General features: G+C 43.8%; 1 protein-coding gene across 1 annotated transcript in view; it reads right to left on the reverse strand.

Moving 5' to 3' along the window:
• Nucleotides 1-615: 615 nt before the first annotated feature.
• LOC125947113 (uncharacterized) overlaps nucleotides 616-24,061 on the reverse strand; it is a 75,572-nt gene continuing 52,126 nt past the window's right edge. The window contains 4 exon segments of the mRNA XM_049671469.1: nucleotides 616-756; nucleotides 2,824-2,913; nucleotides 4,332-4,353; nucleotides 4,355-5,244. Coding sequence (XP_049527426.1) covers nucleotides 616-756; nucleotides 2,824-2,913; nucleotides 4,332-4,353; nucleotides 4,355-5,244 — 1,143 coding nt within the window.

Genomic DNA, 24,061 nt, shown 5'->3' on the forward strand with positions numbered 1-24,061 from the left:
TGTGATGACAGGTAGTTTTTTAGGCGCTGAGACGTACATGAAGACAGCCTCTACAGTAGGGTTATGTGGCGAGAGGGATACAAAGTGAGATGATAATTATTGCTGGTCGCAGTGCAATCACCAAAAATTGAATAATGAACTTTTGATTGGCGGCAGTAAGCAGGCACGTTTCTAGTGAAAAGTTAGGGGCAGTCTTCTTTCTACAGAGATCCACTTGGTAGAATCCTACTAGCGTATCCGTGCTCGGAGATATCGAACTGCGAAGATTAATTGCCATTCGCGTGCTCACGCATGCAAGACATGGACGACCGGCACATCTTTCGATGAAATGCTGGTAGTATGCGCAAAGGCCCAGGAAGCGTCGGAACCTTTCTTATCTGTCGGCGTTGGACATGTGGTTACAGCGGCAGTTTTCGCGGGATCGGGGCTCACGCCTTCCGCGCTAACCACGTGTCCTAGAAACATCAGCTCCTTGTAGCCGAAATGACACTTCTGAGGCTTAAGAGTTACGCTCGCCCATCGGATGGCTTCAAGAACTTGCCGCAGTCGTTTCAGGTGGTCGTCAACTGTCGCCGAAAAAACAACCACGTCGTCGAGGTAGACGAGGCAGCTTTGTCACTTCAGACCAGAGAAAACGGTGTCCATAATTCGCTGGAAAGTTGCTGGCCCCAAACAGAGGCCGGATGGAAATACTCTGAGTTCGTGAAGGCCATCTGGAGTGATGAAAGCACTTTCTTCGCGGTCTCGTTCATCTACCTGAATTTGCCAGTAACCGCTCTTTAGATCGAGACACGAAAAATACTTAGCTAGCCGCAACCTGTCTGAAGATTCATCGATACGTGGTAGCGTGTACACTTCCTTCATGGTAACATCATTGAGGCGTCGCTAATCAACACAGAAACGGAGCGTTCCGTCTTTTTTTCTTGACAAGAACGACCGAGGAGGACCACGTATTGTGCAAAGGTTGAATGACACCATCATCTAGCATCTCCTGGAATTGTGCTTGAATTGCCTCACGTTCTTTCGGCGAGACACGATAGGGCTGTTGTTTGATGGCGCGTGCGTTGTCGGATGTCATTCAAACATCGTTGAAATGCTCAAAGGTAAAGTTGGTAAAGAGGACCGTTGTCTGGATATCACTGAGTTCCACAAGGCTTCGCCCTACACAAATGCCTTGGGTCAGCAACATAAAAATGTTGCCTTCTATAATGGCTTCACCGTCTGGTAGCTCGTGCGACTTTACCGGACCCATCACAATCGCAAGCGGTGGTATCGTGATCCTGTCGTCCGAAAAGTGAAGTGCGGATCTGCGTCCAATGGTGTCGGTCTGTGCTGTTGCCCATTTTGTCGAGAAAGTGATGCAGCGCTCACGGAGGTCAATAATGGTGCCGTATTCTCGGAGCAAGTACATCCCAAGAATTAAATCGCGGGCACACTCGCGTAGCACCAGACAAGTGGCGAGAAAAGCAGTACCGCGAATTTCCACTCTGGCCGTGCATAAGCCAAGTGGTATGGTGGCTAGAAGGGGCGGGCGGGAACGAAGAGGTGCACAAAATTGCAATGCAACATGGCGGCCAGCTCAGGTGGCTCTACGCGCTTTGGGAGCGCGTTTGCGGCGTGGCTACAGTGCGGCCGTCGGCTGAGATTTCGCGTTTTTCTGCGATGCATGCAGATGTTGCGTGTTAAAGTTCGCACATATGGTGCGCCTCAGTGATTTTATGTATTTGCCAAGTTATCCGGGCGTGATATGATACGCACAATTCAGCGCAGCGATAATGTAGAGCGGCTAGTATTTGTCATGTCAGTAAGTTTTCCAATTCAGCATAAAAGTTTAATTTAGGCTGCGCGTAGAATTCTTTTTATTTTGCTATACCCCGTGCTTTCTTTTTAAAAACACGCTGCTGTTTCCACTGAAACTTATTCTAGCTGCGTGGCCGGAACTCTGAAAGACTCCGAAGAGTGGCTTACATTCATGCATTACGGACTGAATTGTGTGCTTCACAAGGGTGCAGCAAGATAACTATGTGCCTATACTCTGGCGGCACTGCATGCTACCGCGAAGCATAAATAGCCAGCAACGGCTTGTCGCCATTTGTAATAATAAAGCTGGACGCATCCAGCTGGTTTTGCAGAAATATTTTGTCACCATTACCATGCCTCCGTTCACCACCAGGCCAGAAAGTGACATTCGATATGTGGTTAGCAGTTAATTGCTCTATAGAAATTAGGTTCCAGCACGAATTTTAGTGTCAATGTATGTTTACATTGCAAGGCTAGTCATGAAAAACACAGTACGAAAAAATGAGCTATGACATTTTACTCGTAGCAAGTCATGGACAGCATGGACTAGAGGGTTTAGTTATTTGTACTTGCATCTGTAATCGCACTTTTTCCTAAGTGTATATTGCACTCGTCTCGACCTACTGGCACCTTCTCAGCTTAAGGTACTTCTGCTTTTCCCTCTGTACAGCTCATCTTTGTTGAGTGATTTGGTTTAAAAATGCAAGCATGTCAGCACAAAAACTGAACTATTTGTGCTGTTAGTTCTTTGGAATGGTACCGCCAATTATCCCTAGGATACGACAAACCGCCATGGTCAAAACCCTAATAAGCTGATTGTGTGCATTGTCCACTATGTCTTGCTTTTATTGTGGCTAGTGTTGATGCACACTTACCACAATAACGTTTTCTTTTAAACTTTCTAGCTACATAGCCAGCCATGTAAAAAACCAGACGGCTGTCACTTTTTTCTACTACATAGTTGCTGTGATCCTTGCTTAAAGTAGATTGAATGGCAGAGGCAGCACCATCCATGTTTCTGACCTCTAGCATATCCTCGACAATATCTTGTATGCCAAAGACAGCACTGTTGTTTGTGCCTGCTGGCGAAGTGTCGAACAGAGCATTGACAACCTGTGCCGGGCAGTTTCCAGATTTTGGGGGTCGTGCGAGGTTATAAAAACTTGAACAATTTACTGTTATAATAAATTGGCCTGGACTTGGATGGTCAGTAGTTCTTGAATATTGCCTTATTATGCCAAATAAGTTTTCGAGCTTGTCGTGACTTAGTCTGGACGTCAACAGGTATTTGAACCCCATCGAAGATGTGAGATACTGCAAAAGTGAGTGTGCTATATATGGTAACACGCATGCCTTCAGCAGTACTTTTGCTTACGAACCCACCATTTTTTTGAAGCTTGTTCCCATTCGTCGAAAAATACAAGAAATGCCTCAAGTTCTGCAGCACCTTCCGATGATGGTCTAAGTCAACGTTTTGGGTACGTTGATGTCATTATAGCTATAAGCCGGCTCAGACGTCTCACAAGATGTTGTGTTGCAGACACTGAAATTGAGCACTGCTGTACATCCAATCTAAACAGAAACATGACTTTCAGCACTTCACTGAAAAGTGTGTGAGCTTAATTTACTTTCATTTTTTCAAATGAGTTAGGTCGAATGTGTGCTTTTGTTACGTGTCGCATCTCCTTTAGCGTAAGAGAACTGTTGTCTTTAGCCCTTGCTGCTTCTATGTGTTCACTACATGCACGTCCATCTGGAGAAGTGAACCCAGTGCTGACAAAAGTGTTGCGAATACCTTTCACTAAGTGGGGGAAATCTGAACAGAACATACAAATGTGATTTCAGCAAAGCAAACTATGTAATGCTGATATTTTCCCTCCATAAAGTAACAGGTTAAGTGTGTGATCCCTTACCACCAATTCCAAATGACGTCCACATGCTGCGGTTCCACGTAGCCCCATCACAAGAGACGAAGTCCATGAAGAGACCTGCTTTTTCTGCAAGAAGAATTGCCTCAAGAAGAAGCTTAGAAAGCATTCCTGCTTTGATATTTCGTTTTGATGAAAACACACCGAGTATATGTGTCCAGTCTCCTGTAGGAGAAATACAAGCAGAGCCAACTGGTGTAATTAAATATGAAAGGCATTCTTTAACAACTGCAAGCTAGTGCGCAAAACCTGCCACCATGGAATACAGATACCAACTTGTCCAAACCAGTATATCACGAAGGATATCATATTCACAGGAGACATACTAAATGTGACTACTCACCTTGAAGTGGTTTAAAAAACATTATAAGATCCCATGGTCTGCTGGTGTTGCTCTTTGTTCATCTATTGTGAAGCTGCCTAAGTCAACAAATCCTTCAGCAACTCTTAAAAGAAGAATAAGAACAGACCTGCAGTCAACAAATGAACCAACAATCTTATTTGGCATATTCACTGTAACAGTGAATTAGGAGAACTATATCTACATGCAACTAGTTTCATATTCAATTCATCTTTCGTGTGGAAAAACGTGGGTGTACATACCTGCAGTGTTGACACCGAACTGCTCGGACAATTTCAGTTCATCAAATAAGAATACAGCCATGTTTTCAGTCTTTGCACCAAGTGCTTTGAAGACGCTGTCATTAAAACCAAAGCCACATTTGAAGTTGCGTACGTAACGCTGCAGACAAGTCCGACTTGGGAGGAAGAGAATTTTCTGCTTACGAGGGTGTTCATACAGCTTCGGACTCCTCATACGAAGAAGCACACAATCTAATATCCAGTCCTTCTCATACGGCATACCACATGTTGATTTTCTTTTTCCTGCAGAGAAGCATGCCCTAATAGCCATCTGTTGCTTTTGTGGTAGCGCGGTAATGCGGTCATTCAATGCCTCATCTCCAATTTGTTCATTAGCAGCCCTCATCAGCTCCAGCTCCTTCTTCATGTTCAGAAGCTTCAGCTGTGCAGCGTGCAGACGATGACGTTTTCTTGGATATTTCCTTAGGCATTTCACTGCAACTCCACGCTTCTGTCGTGACAGCTGATTTTTTAACAACGTCCTTAGGTATTTGAAATGCATGTAAGGGCCCTTGTTTTCACATGTAAGGTTGCGCTCATTAGAATAGTATGAGCCAGCAAAGCACACAAACTTTCCAACCTTGTTAATTTTCATTCCACAACCAGCACACAAAACCAGTGAATGTGTGCTGTTCAGCACTGACTGCGCCTCATCTGGCGATGAAACAGGACGTTCTAGGTGCAGCTTGCCCCTCAGAAATACGGAACAATGCACTGTTCCCATTTCATCACCAACCTGCTCAAACTTCACCAATTTAGGCATGAGCAGGTGATCTAACTCGGCTTGCTGGAGTTCAAAAAGGCCCGAAAACACGGCTCCTGGTTCAGTGGCAAACTGAAACTTGTTCCAGCCCGTGCCGGGAAGTTGAAGTCTCTGGTTTCAAGTTGATGGTACTCTGTGATTCCGCTTCTGCAGCGTTACAAAGTACCGCTTCTTCGGTAAGCGATAATTCCGGTTCTGCAGGATGAGATTGTTCCACTCCTCATGCTGGTTCACTTGCTTCCTCTGTCACCTGCTTCCTAGTCGCCTTTCTTTTTTTAGTTGGGGGCCCATCTTGTTCATACAAATTTCTTTCCTTCCTTTTGATAGGCGCTTTTGTGGTCAAGTATTTCGGCGCATCGGGAAACACGGTAGGAACGGCATCATCTGTGAGCTAGGGCCGATCGCTTGGCATTTCCACACCGTCGCCATTGATAATATGGCGAAAAGTCCTTTGAATAAACGCTGTTTCGAAGGGACGTTCACAAACGACGCAATCGGGAGTAAGTTCCTTATCGCCGCGTTTTATATTGCGGGCCCATTTCTCCCGTCGCAAAACATCCTTGGGAGCTCGGAACGACGACACCCTCGCCGCACATGACTTGTGTCCGCTCTTGCAGCCGGGTACAAAACACGTACCTGATTTTGATGGCATGGCGCTGCTACATCTCAGTCCGGGGAAGAGCTCGCACAGCAACCAAGCACGTTCACTAAACGCGCACGCCGACATATCACGTAAACACGATTGCACGTGTACCAGCCGGCGCACAAAGTCAACGCTCTGATGGCCGCCGCGTTGCAGATTCTTCGCGCTACTGACGACAACAGCGCCCCTCGCGGCACTGAAAATTTGCATCACGTTTCGTGCGCTCCTCTCCCAAGGCGCGCATACCACGCCCGTCACACTGCCCCTTCTAGCCACCATACAAGCGGTGTAAGGACGTGGCCACCTGCCGTAGGAACTGGTGCCCCATTCCAGAGCAACGCAACTTTTCTTTTTCAGAACGCTGGCCAGTTTGTCACTAAGAATAGAGTAATCGGCGCTGGTACCTACAAGTGCACTAATTTTTCTGCCGTCGAACACAGGTATGTCCAGTGAAACCTTGTTCGCGGGAACTGGTTCTGGCGTCATCGTTTTTTCGTTGTTCTGCGGTCTGTCCGATACGAGGTCTTCAGCGCGTCGAGTATCAGCGGCTTCGCCTTGGAAGGTCGCTGCCGTCAGTTTTCCCGGCATGGACTTGATCACCCCTGCGTTGTCCTCGAGGCGGTATCACAGGCAGGGAGATATCTTCGCGGTGAGGGTGAGCTTGACTGCCACTGCGATGTGCCCGGCCTGCGTTGCTGGTCGAGGAATTCTGCTACGTTGGGAGGCCTCTGGCTGAACCTGCGTTCAGGTGAGCCGATAGATAAACCCCGCAGTCCGAGTCGTCGGTAGGGGCACTCCCGATACACATGGCCAGCTTCGCCACAGTGGTAGCACAGCGGTGGTCGATCGGGTGTTCGCCAAACCTCTGATTTCCTCAAGGGTGCTTGGCGGTCATCGTAGTACGGTAGCGGAATTGTCGGAGCGGCTTGCGCCGATTGCAACGCGACTGGCTACGCAACAGTAGTAGGTGCGAACGTCTAGGCGGGGCTCAACAATGTTTCTGTGTAAGTCTTGCACTGGGACTCACTTGGAAGAAATGGTGCTTCACTGCTGGAGAGAAAGATACCACCTGTGCCTGCTGTACTTCGTAGCGTACGACGCTGGCGAGGGAGCTAACTGGAGGTCGCGACGTACAGTGGTGCTTCTGCAGCTCGTCGTGAACCACTGAGCGAATCAGCTCGCACAGCCAGGCGACGTCGCACCCGAGGCCTATATATATATGGGTATTCCCTCACGTTAGCCATCCTTCAGCGAGGTTTTTATTATTTTTTGGATTCCGTACATACTGCCCCCGTATACATAGCGGTGTAGTTTGCAAGGCGGATCCACTTAAAACGAATTCTCAGGATGACACCAGTTTCGATATAATAATTCCCGAGCTTTGCGGAGAATGCATGGGCGTTCAAGTTTTTTGTGCAATTTCAATTTTTTGTGCAAGTAATGTCCCTCTCTTCCAGCAGACCACCTTATGAACTACAATTGTGCTATCTGCCGCAGGTAACCTTTTAAAAATTGTGAAAGTTTTCGCTGGAACATCCTGTATATTGAATGTATATACATCGAGACATCAGCCTGGCTGATGTCTCGACGGCACAAAGCTACCCGTCAATTAATATCATTGGCCTTTGAAGGTTTTATGGATACTTCACTTGCTACACAAAGTAAAAAACCTGAATAATACCTCACAACGACCAGCGCATATTTCTCTGTGTTACAGATGACAACTGGTATAGACTCTTGTCACAACCCCCCCCCCCCCCTTCCTGAAAAAAGGTATTCGACATATTCAAGAACTTGGTGATATACAAGTCACTGTAGGTGGCATGCGAGGTAATAAGGACCACATTAGGGTCCCTTCTGTCATCTTCTCTGACCGGTTGCTGCTGTTCTAGGATTATTGTTATAGATAGCCAAAAATTGTTTGAAAATACTATTTTAAGCGCATACACACTTAGAGTTAGAATGGCAATTTTTATGGTAATTCATAGCCGTGCCCTGAAAATATTTGGCTTAACCTGTATATCAAATATAAAATTGGCACTATAAAAAGTACATTATTATGCGGCTGGCGTCCCTAGTGCACTTGCCTCCTAGCATCCGCTAGAATAACGTGCGTCTTGAATCTGCTGTATTCCTGAACTTCTCATTCCCTTTCCTTTGTTGCTCTGCACCTGCTCTTCCTCATTTTTTTAGAATACATAAAAATAAACACTATGCATGTGCACAAATGTCAATGTGTAGGTTCGGCGGTGGTGAAAATAACATACTCTAAATAGATACCACGATATGTCTATTGTGCACAGAAATGTAAAAACTCAGCCTTCACAAGTAAAATAAACACTAAAATAAACATTTTTTTTTCTTATTCAGGACCCTCCGGAAAGGATAAACGACATTGAGTACTAAACTACAGAAGGTAATTACTCATATGTGGGCATTTTTTCATCAGATAAAGGGTAAATATGGGATTAAAAAAGCGTACTCCTTGTTTAAAATTGTTTAATTGGAATAGTACGCTTGAATATGTCATTTTATTTTGTCAGAATGTCGGCATTACTTCAAGAAGGAGACTGCAAAGCATGAATCTAACTAAGGCATGGTAGCTGTAGGTGTTTAATTTTATTTCATGCTCTACTGATGATGCTGACAACTACAAGTTTTGCCCGCTTAGTGAGCTTTCATGGTGTACCAACAAGGCATCTCTATCGCTTCTTGAGTCGGCTACAGCTCATTCTTTACTTTTCACCAATGCTGAGGTGAAGGATATGCTTCCTGTTTTGAAAGTCTGTCAGGCCAAAAGCTGTAATTCCGCTGTAGACAGAGAAACTCCCACTCGGCGGTTGAATCTCCATATAGCAAATTTTGGTTCGTGCGCCGCGAACAAGATTTACTTTATGAGCTGTACTGAAAATGGGTACTCGTGTAGTTGAAGAACAGTACGACAAAAACCACAACAGCTTTCACGAGGTTCTACAAAAGCTGGGCGTCCTTCTGACTCGAGAGTTGATCACTCTGAGCATCCAGAGACGCAGACATCACCCGAGAACAATAAAAAGAAGCGCTGAAACAGAAATGGAGGACGAATCTTGCAAATATTAGGATGTTTTACCGTACGTAGCCTGACTACTTTGAAGCTGTATGCTCCTTCTGGAAAGAGTGGCCTGTACTCTGGCGATATTTTATGCCAATTGATGATCTGCCAAAGGATTTATGAGGATTAAAAACGTACAACTTCGTTTTACCTTTTTTCAATCTTGCGCGCTTTTTACCTTACGGGCGCAAGAATTGTTTTTTCTAGCATACACACGCAAAAAGATGTTTAAGCAAGTACTCTGGTTGTATGTAATTTGGACAATTCGGCTCATGTGCATTTCAGAAAACAATCGTTGTTCTCTAAAGTATAGTTTTTATATTATAAAGCAAAAACATTAAGAAAGCTTGCCATCGTGCAATAATTTCTTGAGCACGAGCAACATAGGTTCAATAATGTACCCTCCTAAGCTATAATTACATAGCTATAGTTATAATTTAGCTATAATCTTACATAGAAGACCAGAATTTTCTCACATCTAGGGGGAACAGAAAAAAACACACATAAGATCTGACAGATGAACTCTTTCAAAAATAGAACTTGATATTTTGCTTTATTTTTATTCAATTGGCTTTATTATAAAACGTAATTGAATTTCAGAGGCGCATTTCCCATTCAGCTTTGGCTTAGGCTTCAGAACTGGAAGAGTTTAGTAAAAAGCTCTTGGCGACATGTGATGTAGGCAGTAAATCATATGTAAAAGATTGGAGAGACAGTTTTCTAGAGTGACGGTTGTGAGTGACAATGATGTGTGTGCTTGCGATTAAGAAATAGATCAGTGCCTTCTACAGATGTATACATAAGCATTAAAATGTGTTTTAGGACTTGTTACCACCTGTCATAGCTACTTGGAAAGGTTGGACTCTGATTATCAGAATATTTCTTCAGAGCGGCAATATACACAGTGTTTCAGCGAACACTTTCAAAATTCTTAAAGGTTGTTTGAGGCAGATCGCACAATTCTAGTTCATGAGCTGGTCTACTCGAAGAGCCGGACATTACTTCCACAAGAAATTGAAATGCATAATCGAATAATTAACATAAATTCACTAAATAAGCTTTTAACTAATTACTTGATGGCCCATATTGCAATTTACAAGTTGTAGCCGTGGAGATCGCAAGGCGGATCTACTTGGAACGAATTCTCGGGATGACACCATTTTCGAGATATTTATTCCCGAAATTTGCGGAGAAATGCATTGGTGTTCCAGTTAGGTTCTTAACGAAACGTCGCTTTTTTCATTGAAGCACAAAATTAACTGGAACGCCAGTGCATTTCTCCGCAAAGTTCGGGAATTAATTTCTCGAAACTGGTGTCATCCTGAGAAATATTTCTAAGTGGATCAATTTGTCAATATCAATATGGGCAATCAGGTAATTTGTTAAAAGTTAATTAGTAAATTTTTGTTAATTTGTCGATTATGCATTTCAATTTTTCTGCAAGTAATCTCCGCCTCTTCGTGTAGACCAGCTCATTAACTAGAATTGGGCTATCTGCCACAGGCAACCTTAAATAAACTTTAAAAGCGTTCGCTGAAACACCCTGCATAATGGGCGTCCTACCATGGGCTAAACTTACGCATTGTCCTCAGTGTTCACATATTGCCATTGCTGACATTTTTTTATTGTTTACAACATAATTAGCTTGTCATGGTAGCTCCTTCTTGGAACCCTACACTAGGTGAAGATGAGCAGGCAATATTCATTTTTTTAGACATTCGCGTGCACTCGCTTTATAAATAAATGTATGGCTCACATATAAAACATGAATTATGAAATCAGCACAGTCACCACGGTTACCACAGTCAAGGCCGGTTATTCCGCATAAAACACGATACACAAGGAGATACTCCAGACGTGCATGGCACTAACTTGTCGTCTTGTTTTTCCAGTTTGTTTTATTGTGCCCTCGTGACCTCGCCTTGTTGAACCAACAACGCATATCACTAGCCTGCCGAACACACAGTCACTTTCTTGGTAGTTATGTCGAATGCACCGCATAAAATCCTAATCATCTGTCTCCAGCAGGAAAAGTGCCCTCTTTTGTCTTACGAACATATTTCTTATTGTTTGACATTTCCACAGAATAAATTATGATTATCACATACTTCTACAAAATAATTCAATTCTTGTATTTTCAATTTCCTTTATAGTGTCATTGGGATCTGTATTGTACTCTAAGGAAGATATTTATTTACTGCCCGTATATGCAGTGATACTCATTCTTTTTCATCATATATAGTATAGTATTTCAAATCACACTGTCGACTTGCTACCATTAGGTTTTTGTTTTGGTTATACGGACAGTACCGACAAGGTTTTCGTTATTTCCATGAAGAACCATTAGCTGCTGAATAAAGATGTGAATGATAAACTACTGACCTTCTATTGGATGTGAAGTTTAGGTGTGACTTATATTCGACCACAACAGCTGAGCATACCTGTCATAAGTGTGCAAGCAGAGTGCTCTTCAGCCGATATACCAACTAAATAACCAAAGAACCCTCTACACTTAATATTCGCAGAAATGATTTCCGGCCTCTGGCTCTTCAGTTTACTGATCATCCATTGTCTGGCTACCAAACCCCAAGGCAAGTGTATGTTATTTCCAAGTTACAAATTGGAAGAATACCTATACAGTTTTCCTACAGGCTGTTTTATTTAGACAATAGCGATACTTTTATAAAAACGGCATAAGCACAGCGAACGTGGTGTTTTCACGCAGTAGTTCCTATGCGGCATGGATATACTTTTTGTCTAATTAGTAGCCTGTGCAATATTAATTACCTAAAAATTGGTAATTGCTTTTAGTTGTGCCTTGAAACAGTTTTTAAATGGAGAATTTGAAAGTGGTCGCACTTTAATGTAACCTCATATTTTTTTAATTTTGAAAGTAGCACCATTTTGAGTTATTTATCATCCGATTACAATGTTAAATGAAGGCAATATCTAAACCGCGCGCGCAAGGAACGCAGAAAAGGTGGCCCCGTTATCTTATCAGACCGAAAGCCCCATGACGAACGTGCGAGTAAATTATAAACTTAACGTCTCGGCCAGTTGACCCCGCTAGTAATAAGGAACGATTTGACTAGCTAGCTAGCATGCGCGGCTGTGTACCGAGTTAGAATTTGTTGGCAAATGTTGTCAATCAAAAATCGACTCAAATTTCTTTACGGGGCGTTGCCATCTGACGCGCCGCGAGATGCGCTTGGTCTTGATATTGCATCAATAAATCTTTAGAATTTGATCATAAATATGTCGAATTTAGTGCGACTCTAACGTGTACATTAAAATATGACTGCCCCCAGGGCAATAATAAAAAGTTATATATTATTTTCCTTAAGAAGTGTTTTGAACCTCACGTTAATATTCGCAAAGTACATCCGCCTCGGCAAGAAACTCGTCTGCAAGAACGCCACTTTCACTGCGCTGATTACTTGTTTTAGTTAAAAAATCAGAAAGGACTAAGAAGACCTTGTATATCACAATTAGGCTCTTTCCTTATGTAAGTTATGACGTGGGGAACATGCTCAACACGCTTCATTTTTCCAAAGACCACCAAAATCATAGATGTGCCGCTAGGCACCAGTGAAATTTGGTGAATGAGGGAATGTCACATAATATTTTATTATGTACCCGTATTTTGTAACGTATACCGTTTTAATGCGAGAGTGTTAAACGCCCCGTGTCAAAGAAAATCCGGCGCCGGTTTCGGCGTGGATGTCGGCGTCCATGGCGCAGAAAATCATCCCGAACCACGCCGACCGCGCAAGGTGTTCGTGCAGGAGAAAATGGTTCCAAACCACCCCAACAGCGCAGGCTCTCCGCGTGGCGCAAGGTGTTAGTGAACAGAAATTGAATTTCTCACAGTGAAATCCGTCAGAAAAATGGTAAAGTACGACTTAAGCACAACCTACAGACATGGTGGCGTCGGACTATTATTCGAACGTACGAGAAAACATAATTCTGTTACGAGGAAACTCAAACACAAACCCCTCTTGCCAGCATTTCTTCCATACCTTTAGCGGTGCGCTCGAGTATGCTGCTTGCGAAAATCTTATCCAGATGGCGCTCACATCCTCGGCAGGTCAAATTGGGATTTGGGCTGCATAATGCGTTTTGGACACGCGCACGCGTCCTGGAAATAGCAAACAATAAAATAATAAAAAAAGGTCCTTGGGCCTTAACATTTTAATATAAGACGACTTATACTGCCCGTGAAAAAACGTATTCCCAGCAATGCATTTTTGTTTAAACGTGAAGCCGACTTTAAGGGGATCGGTGTAATCTTGGTCTTTGTAAGCTGGCTTCCTTCGTTCTATGTTGCAGTGAACCGACTCAAAGAAAAATGCGATGCGAACGGGTCCCGATAACGCTATCGCGTTCCACTCTTAAAAGCAAAGCTTAAGCTTCCTTAAATTTAATTTCAATTCTGCTCTTTCTTTTCATATGTCATGTACACTGACAGATTATACTAATAGCGGCTGCGTGGTGTCATTCGTTACACTATTCATGGGAGGATAGAAGAGAAATTTTTGTGGATCGTTATAAAACAAGGTACCTGACTAGGCGGTCAAGCCCCGTAATAACCGAAATGCCCTGATTCGTTAACACATCGTAAATTGAACACACATCCAAAATCTAAACCGTAGCTTGCATTGCTATGGGCTAAACCATCCGTTTTGCAATAAAAGCCGCAATATTACAGGAAGCGTTATAGGAACCACCTAAAAAAATTGCGTCACTTGCGCTGCAGGTGCAATGCTAATAACACAGTGGAGCTGATGGGTACCTAGCTAGACCTGCCTTCTGGGAAGGCTAAGCACTACCAAGTTACGCTGAAGGCGCAATGCTAATAAGACAGTGGAGCTGATGGGTACCTAGCTAGTCCTGCCTTTTGGAAGGCTAAGCACTGCGAAGTCATCCCCAGCATTTTCCGGAATTTATTGGTTATTGATAGATTATCGATTAGCTAATGATTCGCTATCGTGAGGTATGGGCCGCGTATTTAGGCTAGGCTAACCATTACCAAGTCATTCTCAGCATTTCCCGGAATTTATTGATATATTTTTCGATTATTGATTCGCTATTATTGGCTATCGCAAGGTGTTGGCCACATATTTGTGCTAGGCCAAGCACTACCAACTCATCCCCAGCGTATTCCCGATTTTATTGGTTATTGATCGATTATCGATTACCTTATGATTGGCTATCAATGACTGACTATGCTTATGTAGTTCCAACCATGCTTAGTTAGACTTAGCCAGGCTCAGCTTCGTTAGTTCACAGGAGTATGTGCCATTCGGCTTGGACCCTCTGTGCACTTCCGCCAGGATCGGCCCACATTTTTTTCCAAATCGTTACGGACTTACGGCCAGCTTAAGCAGCACCGCTGCTAAAATTTATACATTAGAAAAACCCAACACATACGCCACCTGAGTAACAGCTCACATAAAACCCTGCCCACAGCACTCATATAAGGAGTGTTGGTGTTGCGGTCCTGTGTACTGGATATAGCACCATGTATTTGCGGCGCCTCCCCCCCCCCCCCGCTGCACGTACATGGCGCTATAGCCAAAATGTAGGCAACATCAATGCATTGAAATGTATATCCCAAATGTATATAGGCAAAATGTATGCACTGAAAGATGAGCAGGCTAATATTATCAGCACTTTCGATGACATAGTAAAAGCAGCGGAAAAATTCTGCACTTACCTGTACAGTTCCCGGAGTAGCCAAGCTACTTTGATTCGAAGTAGTAATGAACAGGCTACAGAGGCTCCTTCTATAACTAGCGATGAAGTTAGAAGGGCTTTAGAAGACATGAGCAGGGGAAAAGCTGCTGGAGAAGATGGAATAAGAGTCGATGTAATCAAAGATGGGGGCGATATCGTGCTTCAAAAACCGTTGGCCGTTTATATGCAATGCCTCACGACTGCAAGTGTACCAGAAAGCTCGAAGAACGCCAATATTACGCTCATCCATAAGAAGAGAGACGTTAAAGAATTGAAGAATTAAAGACCGATTAGCTTGCTTTCAGTATTGTTTAATATACTCACCAAGATAATTTCCAATTGAATCAGGGCCACATTTCATTTCTGCCATTCAAGAGAACAGGCTGGCTTCAGGAAGGGATATTCTACGATGGATCATATCCATGTCATCAATGAGGTAATCGAGAAATCTGCGGAGTACCATCAACCTCTCAATATGGCTTTCATAGTATATGAAAAGGCTTTGATTCAGTAGAGTTACCAGCAGTCATAGAGGCATTGCATAATCAAGGAGTACATGAGACATACGTGAATATCTTAACAAATATCTACGAGGATTCCACAGCTACCTTGCTTCTCGGCAAGAAAAGTAAGAAGTTACATATCACAAACGGGTCAGACAAACAGACACAATCTCTTCAATGGTATTCACTGGATGCTTAGAAGAAGTATTCAAGCGCTTATACCCGTGTCACACGGGCGTTTGGAAGGCCTTCCAACCGATAGTCAGTTGACTCAAAGGTCAAGTTAGAGCTGCTACACGGGCGATTTCGAAGGCCGCCGAGTCAATAGTCTATCGAGTCAACGGAGCACCCTACAACTCTATCGAAATCTCGATGGCCTTTGAGCAACGGAAGCGGAAACAGCGCGAACATGCCCTCTCGTTCACAGTGTGCTCGTACTCACGGTTAGAAAGAGCAAATCAAACCAAGATGCTCTAAAAATACTATCTATGAGTGTTATTATTTATTCAATAAAGTATTTTTGCCACTTGATATGTGCGAAGTGCACATACTCTCGACAACAGCGACGTGCTTGTGTTCGTACACTCTCCCTCTACTCCATGTGCTGCCAGCTTCCGTCATATCGCCGCCATTTCGCCGTATTAACAAGTATAAAAGAAATTATAGTGCTTTTAAGTGGTTTTAATGTTGTTCAACTTTTGGTGACACGAAAATAAAGATCCGCAGCGCCACACAATTTTGCGAGAAACGCCTGAACCAACGGCCTTTCAAAAGTGCCGTGTAGCAGCGGGATAACTCCTTTGAGTCGATAGAATTGTGGGATTTCGAAGGCCGTCGACTGGAAGGCCTTCCGAATGTGCCCGTGTGACACAGGTATTAGACTGGGAAGGCATAGGAGTGAGGATCAACAGCGAATATCTCAGCAACTTTCGGTTCGCAGATGACATTGTCCTATTCAGCAACAATGAAGACGAATTACTGCAAATGATTGAGGACCTTAATCGAGAAAGTGTAAAAGCGGGGTTAAAGATGAACATGCTGAAGGCAAAGATAATGTTCAATAGCCTGGCAAGGGAACAAGAATTCAGGATCACCAGTCAGCCTCTAGAGTCTTTAAAGGAGTACGTTTATCTAGGTCAATTACTCGCATGGGACCCTGATCATGAGAAGGAAATTTACAGAAGAATAAAATTTCGTTGGAGTGCATATGGCAGGCATTGCCAAATCCCGACTGGGAGCTTGCCAGTGTTGTTGAAAAGTGTACAATCATTGCATTCTACCGGTGCTAACATGTGGGGCAGAAACTTGGAGGTTAACAAAGAAGCTCGAGAACAAGTTAAGGACCGCACAAAAAGCAATGGAACGAAAAATGTTAGGCCTAACGTTAAGAGACTGGAAGAGAGCGGTGTGGATGAGAGAACAGACGGGGATAGCCGATATTCTAGTTGATATTAAGCGGAAGAAATGGAGCTGCGCAGGCCATGTAATGCGTTGGATGGATAACCGGTGGACTATTAGGGTTACAGAATGGATGACAAGAGAAGGGAAGCACAGTCGAGGTCGGCAGAAAACCAGATGGGGTGATGAAGTTAGTAAATTTGCAGGCGCAAGTTGGAATACGCTAGCGCAAGACAGGGGTAATCGGAGATCGCAGGGAGAGGCCTTCGCCCTGCTGTGGACATAAATACGGGATGATAATGATGATGATTTGCGGCGGTCATACTTTACAGCGCAGTTCTTAGCTGTCCGTTCCTGTGGCGAGCGGCGGCGTAACTCAGCGAACAAGCACGGCGAAAACGAAAGCGAACACTGATCACAGCGGGGAATGGAAGACGCACTCCATCACCATACAGCCCTTCAAGTACAATGTTCTCGGGTATGTCCTGCCACTTGGCCTAGTCATGGACCTGCCCTTTCCTTCGCCGAGCGGAACACCTTACGACGACCTGAAGCAGGAGGTACTGAAGTACTTCGCCTGGCCAGACTCCCGAATCAGCCTTCCAACACCAGCTCTTCTCGCCGAGGATCCCGCTTCTGAAGCATCGGAGCGTGTACCACCTGACGTATCGCTTCTGGTAGTGTCGTAAACGCCCCATGAAACATTGGTGTGTGAAGCGACTCCGGCGCATTGGGAAACCATTCGGAGCACTTTCAATCCTACATCACGCTGCGCGTCGCCACTAAACAGCAGTTAGTAGTCAGATCGAATGGCCGCCATCTGATTTTTCGCACACGACCAATGAGGCCCTCATCATGGCGACAATGTTTCAAGGCAACACGCCTTGTGTTCCAGAATTGGCACCGCCCACATATGCCATATGTCACAGACGGAGAACCTGCATACTGCTTCGTACGCACACTCTCCTGCGCCGGTCGCTGAACATGGTCCGCCGACCACATTTGTGTCGTCAGCTCCTCCGTCAGGGTCACGTACAGCTCCTGTCGTCGTCACCTTTCGTCCATTCGAGCTCTTGGCGCACGAGACAAACCACCGAGCTCCTGCCGGTTGCAACTAATTTGACGCGACATCGCGCGTGCGATCCTCACCCATCACCGCGCCCTACACTCCAGTGCCGACATCACTGCAACCGAACTTCAGCTCGTACCTCTGCTCACAACCCTCCTTGCAATGTTTATCAGGCTGCAGGCACCCCGTAACGACGACAAAATGGTTTCGAAGGCACTCCATCGCTTGCCACTCACTGTGGCGGCGCTAGTATCTGACCCTTTCAACAACCGCTAAAGAAGAGGACTATCGGCCAAGCACGAGCTACATCGAGAACCTTCGAGACTACTGTGGGTACGAGCCATAGTTTGAAGCAACAACCAACCACTACCGGGCCCGAAGGACGGTATGCCACTCCGTTGTCCAGTCACCACGGTCAATTACCGCCACCCAAAACAAATGTATACAGCCGGCATCTACCGACCGCTTACAGTATCATGAAAATTCCATTACATTGAACCTTGTCATGTTCTCCATTTTCGTTAAGTGATGTTCAGTTGCAACTTTAGCGTATACACAGCGTAATTCCACTGCATTTACGAAGCTCCTCCTGGTTCTTGCTTACTGACGTCAACATAGTGTCGTCGTTACGGCTGCATCCTGTGTTCAGTTATATTATTGGCATTATATCAGCAATTTTCTTCAAATATTCCTATCAGCAGGAGCAATAGAGTTATCAACACAGCGGTCGTTGCCGGGGCCTAATGTCACAAACACTTCAAATAGGAAAATCAGCTTTATATTAAGACGGTAACAGCGCACACAGACGGGGATAGAGCTAAGAATCATAGAGTTTACTAGCACTGTGTCCTGTTGTTTCTTCACTCGGTCCCCGTCTGTGTGGGCTGCTACCCACTTAAGATGATTGTACAACTGGCCCACAAAGCCAACCTTGTGATCTGCTGTATGCGTACGTGTTGCCGTGTATCGCTCTTACACTATACTAAAAACTCTCGCGCTTTACACGCCTGACACCATTTTTGAAGATAGTTCTTGTGTTATGTCGTAATGGTTCAAAAGAACAGAAATACTCATTTGGACATACAGCAAGAACAAAATCACCAGATCCGAAAGTGCGGGAGAATCTTAGATAAGCGAAGCTTACTTTAGTCTTTGCGAAACCGGTAAAGCTAACAATGTGTGAATGCAAAGCTGATGACACGAACCTTCGCGCAAAATTACCTACATTATTACAGTTGTAAGGTAACATAGTTGTAAGGTAACACAATCCTGCAAATAATTTCACGTACAAGTAGCGTCCGTATAAACGAGAAATTAATGTCAACTAACTTTAATAGGTACGACTTCCTTGTATGTTGTTCTTTTGAGCTACACTTCACTTCCTTTTTTTTAGGTTGCTTATCGTCAGTAAAGTCAGTTATCGTACTCGTTGATGTGACTCCAACTGGAGAAATTTCACAGTTGAATGGACGGGTGTCGTGTGATGACTGCAGACTCTGTAGCGAACCATATCTGGCATCCTTTTGATTCCTTTCTTGCCGATGGTGTTGTTCAATTGGCATAACGACGAGAATCGATAGGTGAATCAAGATTTACGAGGTGCCAGATATAGCTGTAGAACGTAGGATTGTGTGGTTCAAAGTACATATCCGAAACCATAACAGTTGTATGCTTTGCTTTCTTTTTCCACAAGCAGCTGGTAGTTTCGTGAATTAACTTCTTTATACCTTGATGCTCCTCAATAAACGTAAGCTCAGGTCCCATTTTATTCTCTTCAATTCTTCCCTAACGCTCAGTAGCTTCTCTGGCCAACTTCACTTTTAAAAGCGAAGCATTTCTTGGTGAACATTTGCTCCTTTGACAGTATCTATCTATCTGTATATCTAGACCCTGACATATTTGTGCTCTCAAGGGCGTATCGTTAACTTGGTATGTACCAAAATTCGCATACTATGACAAGTGTATATGACAATCATAAATGATATGTCATGATATGAATTTCATGACATGCATGTCACGTAGGCCATGAAACAGCCGCCTGCTTGTTGGTGCTCTCATGGTTGTTTGGTTAACTTGGTACGTACCCGAATGGGCATAGTATGACATGAGTGTATGACGAACATAAGTGATAAGTCATAACATAAATGTCATGACATGCATGTCATGTAGGTCATGACAATGACCCAGCGAAAAAGATTCACACTCGAAAACTACTGAAGTGGGTTCGGACGTGGGTACTAAGTGAAGGAAACACTAAAGGATGCTGCTAGAAGTCACAGTCACAAGACTCAGGAAATATGACAATGACTCCACGAAAAATGATTAACACTCAGAAACCACTGGAATTGGTTGTGACGTGGGGACTAAGGGAAGGAAACACCAAAGGATGCTAGTAAAAGTCATAGTCATGAGTATGACAGCAAAAATGACAGGGACGCAGCGAAAAAAAGATTAACATTCAAAAACCACTGAAATGGCTTCTGACATGGGCACTAGGTGAAGGAAACACTAAAGTATGATCGGAGAAGTTATAGTCATGAGGATGACTCAGAAAAAATGACTATGACTGAGCGCAAAAAAGATTAGCACTCAAAAACCACTGCAATGGGTTCGGACGTGGGCACTAAGTGAACGAAACACTAAATGGTGATGGTAGAACTCGTATTCATGAGCACGACTAAGGATTTCGCCTTAAGGTCTCTTAGGTGTAGTTAAAGGACTCCTGGGGACTCATGGCATGAATATCATGACATGCGTGACATGTTAGTCATGAAAGAGCCACCTACGTCTTGGAGCTCTCATGGTCGTTTCGTTAACATGGTAGGCTCCACGCATACTGCTTCGCATAACATCGATTCCCACAGAGCGTGGGATCTGCCGGCTTTTTTTTTTTTGTTGTTGAAGGATTTGTCACTTCTTGCCTCTTGTTTTTGTTGTCTTTTCTGGCAAGCGTCTCTTCACGCGTATCTATTGAAAGGGATTTGCGGACGATTCTGAGAAATTGGCCAAGGGTAGGCAGATATCCAATGACACAGTTGCACATACGCAGAATGACATTTTTATACGGCCACCGAGTCGACGAAGTGATTGACAACTTGAAAATGCAGCAGCACACAACACTTAGCATCCTCAAGTTGTTCTATACAAGCAAGGAAACCATCGTTTAAAAAAAGGAAATCAACTACGTAACTATGTATTGATAGATGACGACTTTAAAATGTGTTCTTTATTATTTTCCCAGTAAAATCTCAATGCCAGAGCACTCGTTCGTGTAACTTCGGACAGAAAAAGCTATGCACAATGAAGAATGGACAAATAACGTTCCAAAAATGCAGTAAGTACTTGCTGTTCTGAGAAATACGTCTAACAACAATTTTTCATGTAGCTATTCGCAGTCTGTTATTTTTGGAAACTGTTTCATCACAAACGAGCCAAACTACTCATTTGTGTCCTTTAGTCTATGGCCTCAGTCCTTGATAAAATGTTCTAGAAACGAATTGAGATGTTTTAACAGAACCAGTGGAAAAAATGTTTATAGACGGGATGGCATCGATGTATACACACGAGTGAAATGGCTAACCATTTGACTACGTTGCAGTAAACTAAATAAATATCTAATTGATGAGCCTATTGAATAATCACACTGCAGTTCTCGGGAAAAGGTGCAACTCATAAATGCAGCTCAGCAACAATTTCTCACTTTATGTAATTGCACCTTTGCATATTTCAAGGATTTAGGACATCCTCATCCTCACCGTCTATCCACGCATGTCATTGTAATCCCAGGTACTATGACCGTTACCCCCAAGGACAACGTGCTTTACTTCCGAAAGTGCTGAAATTTGTCTACGTACAAAAAACTAAGGGGAGGGTCGATGCAATATGCAATACGTATTTCACCGTCAATAGGTTTTCTTTATTTAGAGATTGAAAATTTTTGAAGTTGTATGTCATTTCTAGTCGTTTATGGAGCCTTAACAGAGACCTTGGTACGTGCCTAGAAGCGAATTTACGGTTTCTTTATCTTATCGTTAAAATAATTTTTACAATTACGCCTGAAATGTAGCACACTTATACTGCTTGAGTTACCTACTCCGAGAGGCAGAGCGTGTTACCCCCAAAAAATGAAAGTAAACATTTTATTTTTGCTAGTTAGCATACAACTAATTACATTGCCCCGCATATTCTTATTTACGAATTCTAGCCGGTGCCTTTTAAAGTTTTATCCATTTGGAACATATTCCGAGCACTGTGCCAGTTTCGAGATATGCTTTCCTAAAGTTTGCAACAAAATGCATTTGTGTTTCAATCACATTTTAGCTACAGTGCATTAAAGGGCGTTTTGCTAAAGAAATAAATGGAACAGTGTGGCAAGTCCAACAGCACTTATCTGAAAACTGATGCTCGTTTCAAAATTTGTTGCAAGTGAATTAGCCCTATGAAATCGCGCGGTTCAATTTGCGTGCCGCAGTTATAATCACTGGAGTAATTAGGTCAAAGGGTAAGTAGTGAAAATGTAGTAATTAGTCAAATATGCGTGTTCATTTCGAGTAAATGTAAGCTACTCATTCGAGTGTTCCAGCTTAATAGACAGATTTGTGCAAAATGGTTATATATATATATATATATATATATATATATATATATATACAAGGTTTTTCAGCGAACACTTTCAACATTTATGTAAGGTTGCCTGTGCCAGATAGCCCAATTCTACACGCAGAATTGCCGCGCGACTGGTCGGTCGAGGCACTTTGCGTGTATATTCGCGGGCGTCTTTCACGCTCGGAAAAACACTTTTTTGTAGCACGTACTGAGCTATAGAAAGCTGTATGGGGAGTTTTTCATGTTGCTCTACAATTTTCTCAAAATATGGCTGGCGGCTACTCCACTACACTGGAAACAATACGTACTAGGTTTGCTTTGCTTCACGCCATTCCTCTTTTTTTTAAATCGTGCGGCGTGATAGCTGGGACACCCTGTATATATATATATATATATATATATATATATATATATATATATATATATATATCAATGAAGCATTGAATCACAGGATCCGAAAGCCAAATAGTGAAAGATAGCAGCAGGTAGGAATAAATAAACGGCTGTAATGACGTTTTCGCTATGGGACCGGCCTTTATCGGAGGCCGTTACACCACCGTTGCATACATAAAACGGTGGCGATTATAAGGCGCAGATGTGTCTTCGAGCATTGGAAAGGAGCCTTCAACATCTGCAACACCGCCGAAATTGGCCACAGCCACGGCCCTTGAAAGGTCCCGAAACTTTGAGCTGATAGAGTCCCACTAGGGAGTATCTGCAGTATTTATTCTGGGACGTGCATAAGTATGGTTTTTATGTGTATAATTCGAGGCGGGAAGGTTGTTTTGAAGCCAGTTCCACGAGCACAGAAGCACAATGCCCCTACCCTTAGTACGCAAACGCATGTCAAAGGCCAGATAAAACACACCTAAGTATTTCAATCGTTCAAGCCAACGCTCAGAGACGCTTGCCGCGTTAGTTGGGTTGTATAACAACAGTTTACTTATAAATAGTAAGCACGGGTACATCCAACGCCTCCTAAAACTTCAAGGCCTGCGCCCAAAATTTGACGTCACTTCCTGCCGGCCATCGCCACCGCGTCCCTGCGCCGCCGTGGAAATAGAGCGGGTAGTGTCAACGGCCGGCGTTGGTAGTGCTTTGTCGGCGGCTGCGATGTAAGCATAGCTGTCGCGGTCAACCCAATCGTTTGCCATCGCGGTTTGTGCGCGTTTTATTCGTGGTATGCTGCAATGTGCTGTGTGTGTGTGTGTGCTGTGCAATAAGTGCTGTGTACCGGGCTGCTCCGGCAACTATACTGCCGAGAAAAAAGTTCAGGTGTTTACGTTTCCAAAGGACGATGACACGTTGAAGAAGTGGTTGCGTGCCATTCCGAGGAAAGATTTCGCGCCAACTTCATATACCAAGGTAAGAATACGTTTCAAGTGCATTGTTCACTTTGCGTTTTTCTCGAAGTGCTGTTTTCGGTTTCCTCAGACTGTCAAACGTCGCGCGTGCGAATGACATACAGTTGTCATCGGTATGTTGGCACAAAGAAAAACTTTTTTTTCTTAACCCTTACGCCCGGTGCATCAGGTCGATTACTTGCTGCTTGGTTGCCGCAGCGTCTGTTCAGTTCTTTGTACATGTGGGTAATGATGTAGGAACACCAGCAACGCACATAACTGTTTACGACACCGTAGGCGTTTAGCACGCGTTCGCACCGAGTGCGCGCGGCGTCGGTGACGGTTGCCGGTGCCTCTGGGGGCGGCTCGGAGGTTTTCGACGAGATCAGAACGGGACACTCATCGAGCAGCGTCGGAAGTTTTTGCCACCTTCTCGCCTCGCAACATTTTTATATAAACAAGCTTCTGCTTGTAGATGGGTGCTTACTCGTACTTAAGCAACTTCAAATTATGGGTTTTTACATGCCAAAACCAGTTCTG

Source organism: Dermacentor silvarum, chromosome 7 (assembly GCF_013339745.2).
Source record: "Dermacentor silvarum isolate Dsil-2018 chromosome 7, BIME_Dsil_1.4, whole genome shotgun sequence".
In the NCBI taxonomy this organism is placed as follows: domain Eukaryota; kingdom Metazoa; phylum Arthropoda; class Arachnida; order Ixodida; family Ixodidae; genus Dermacentor; species Dermacentor silvarum.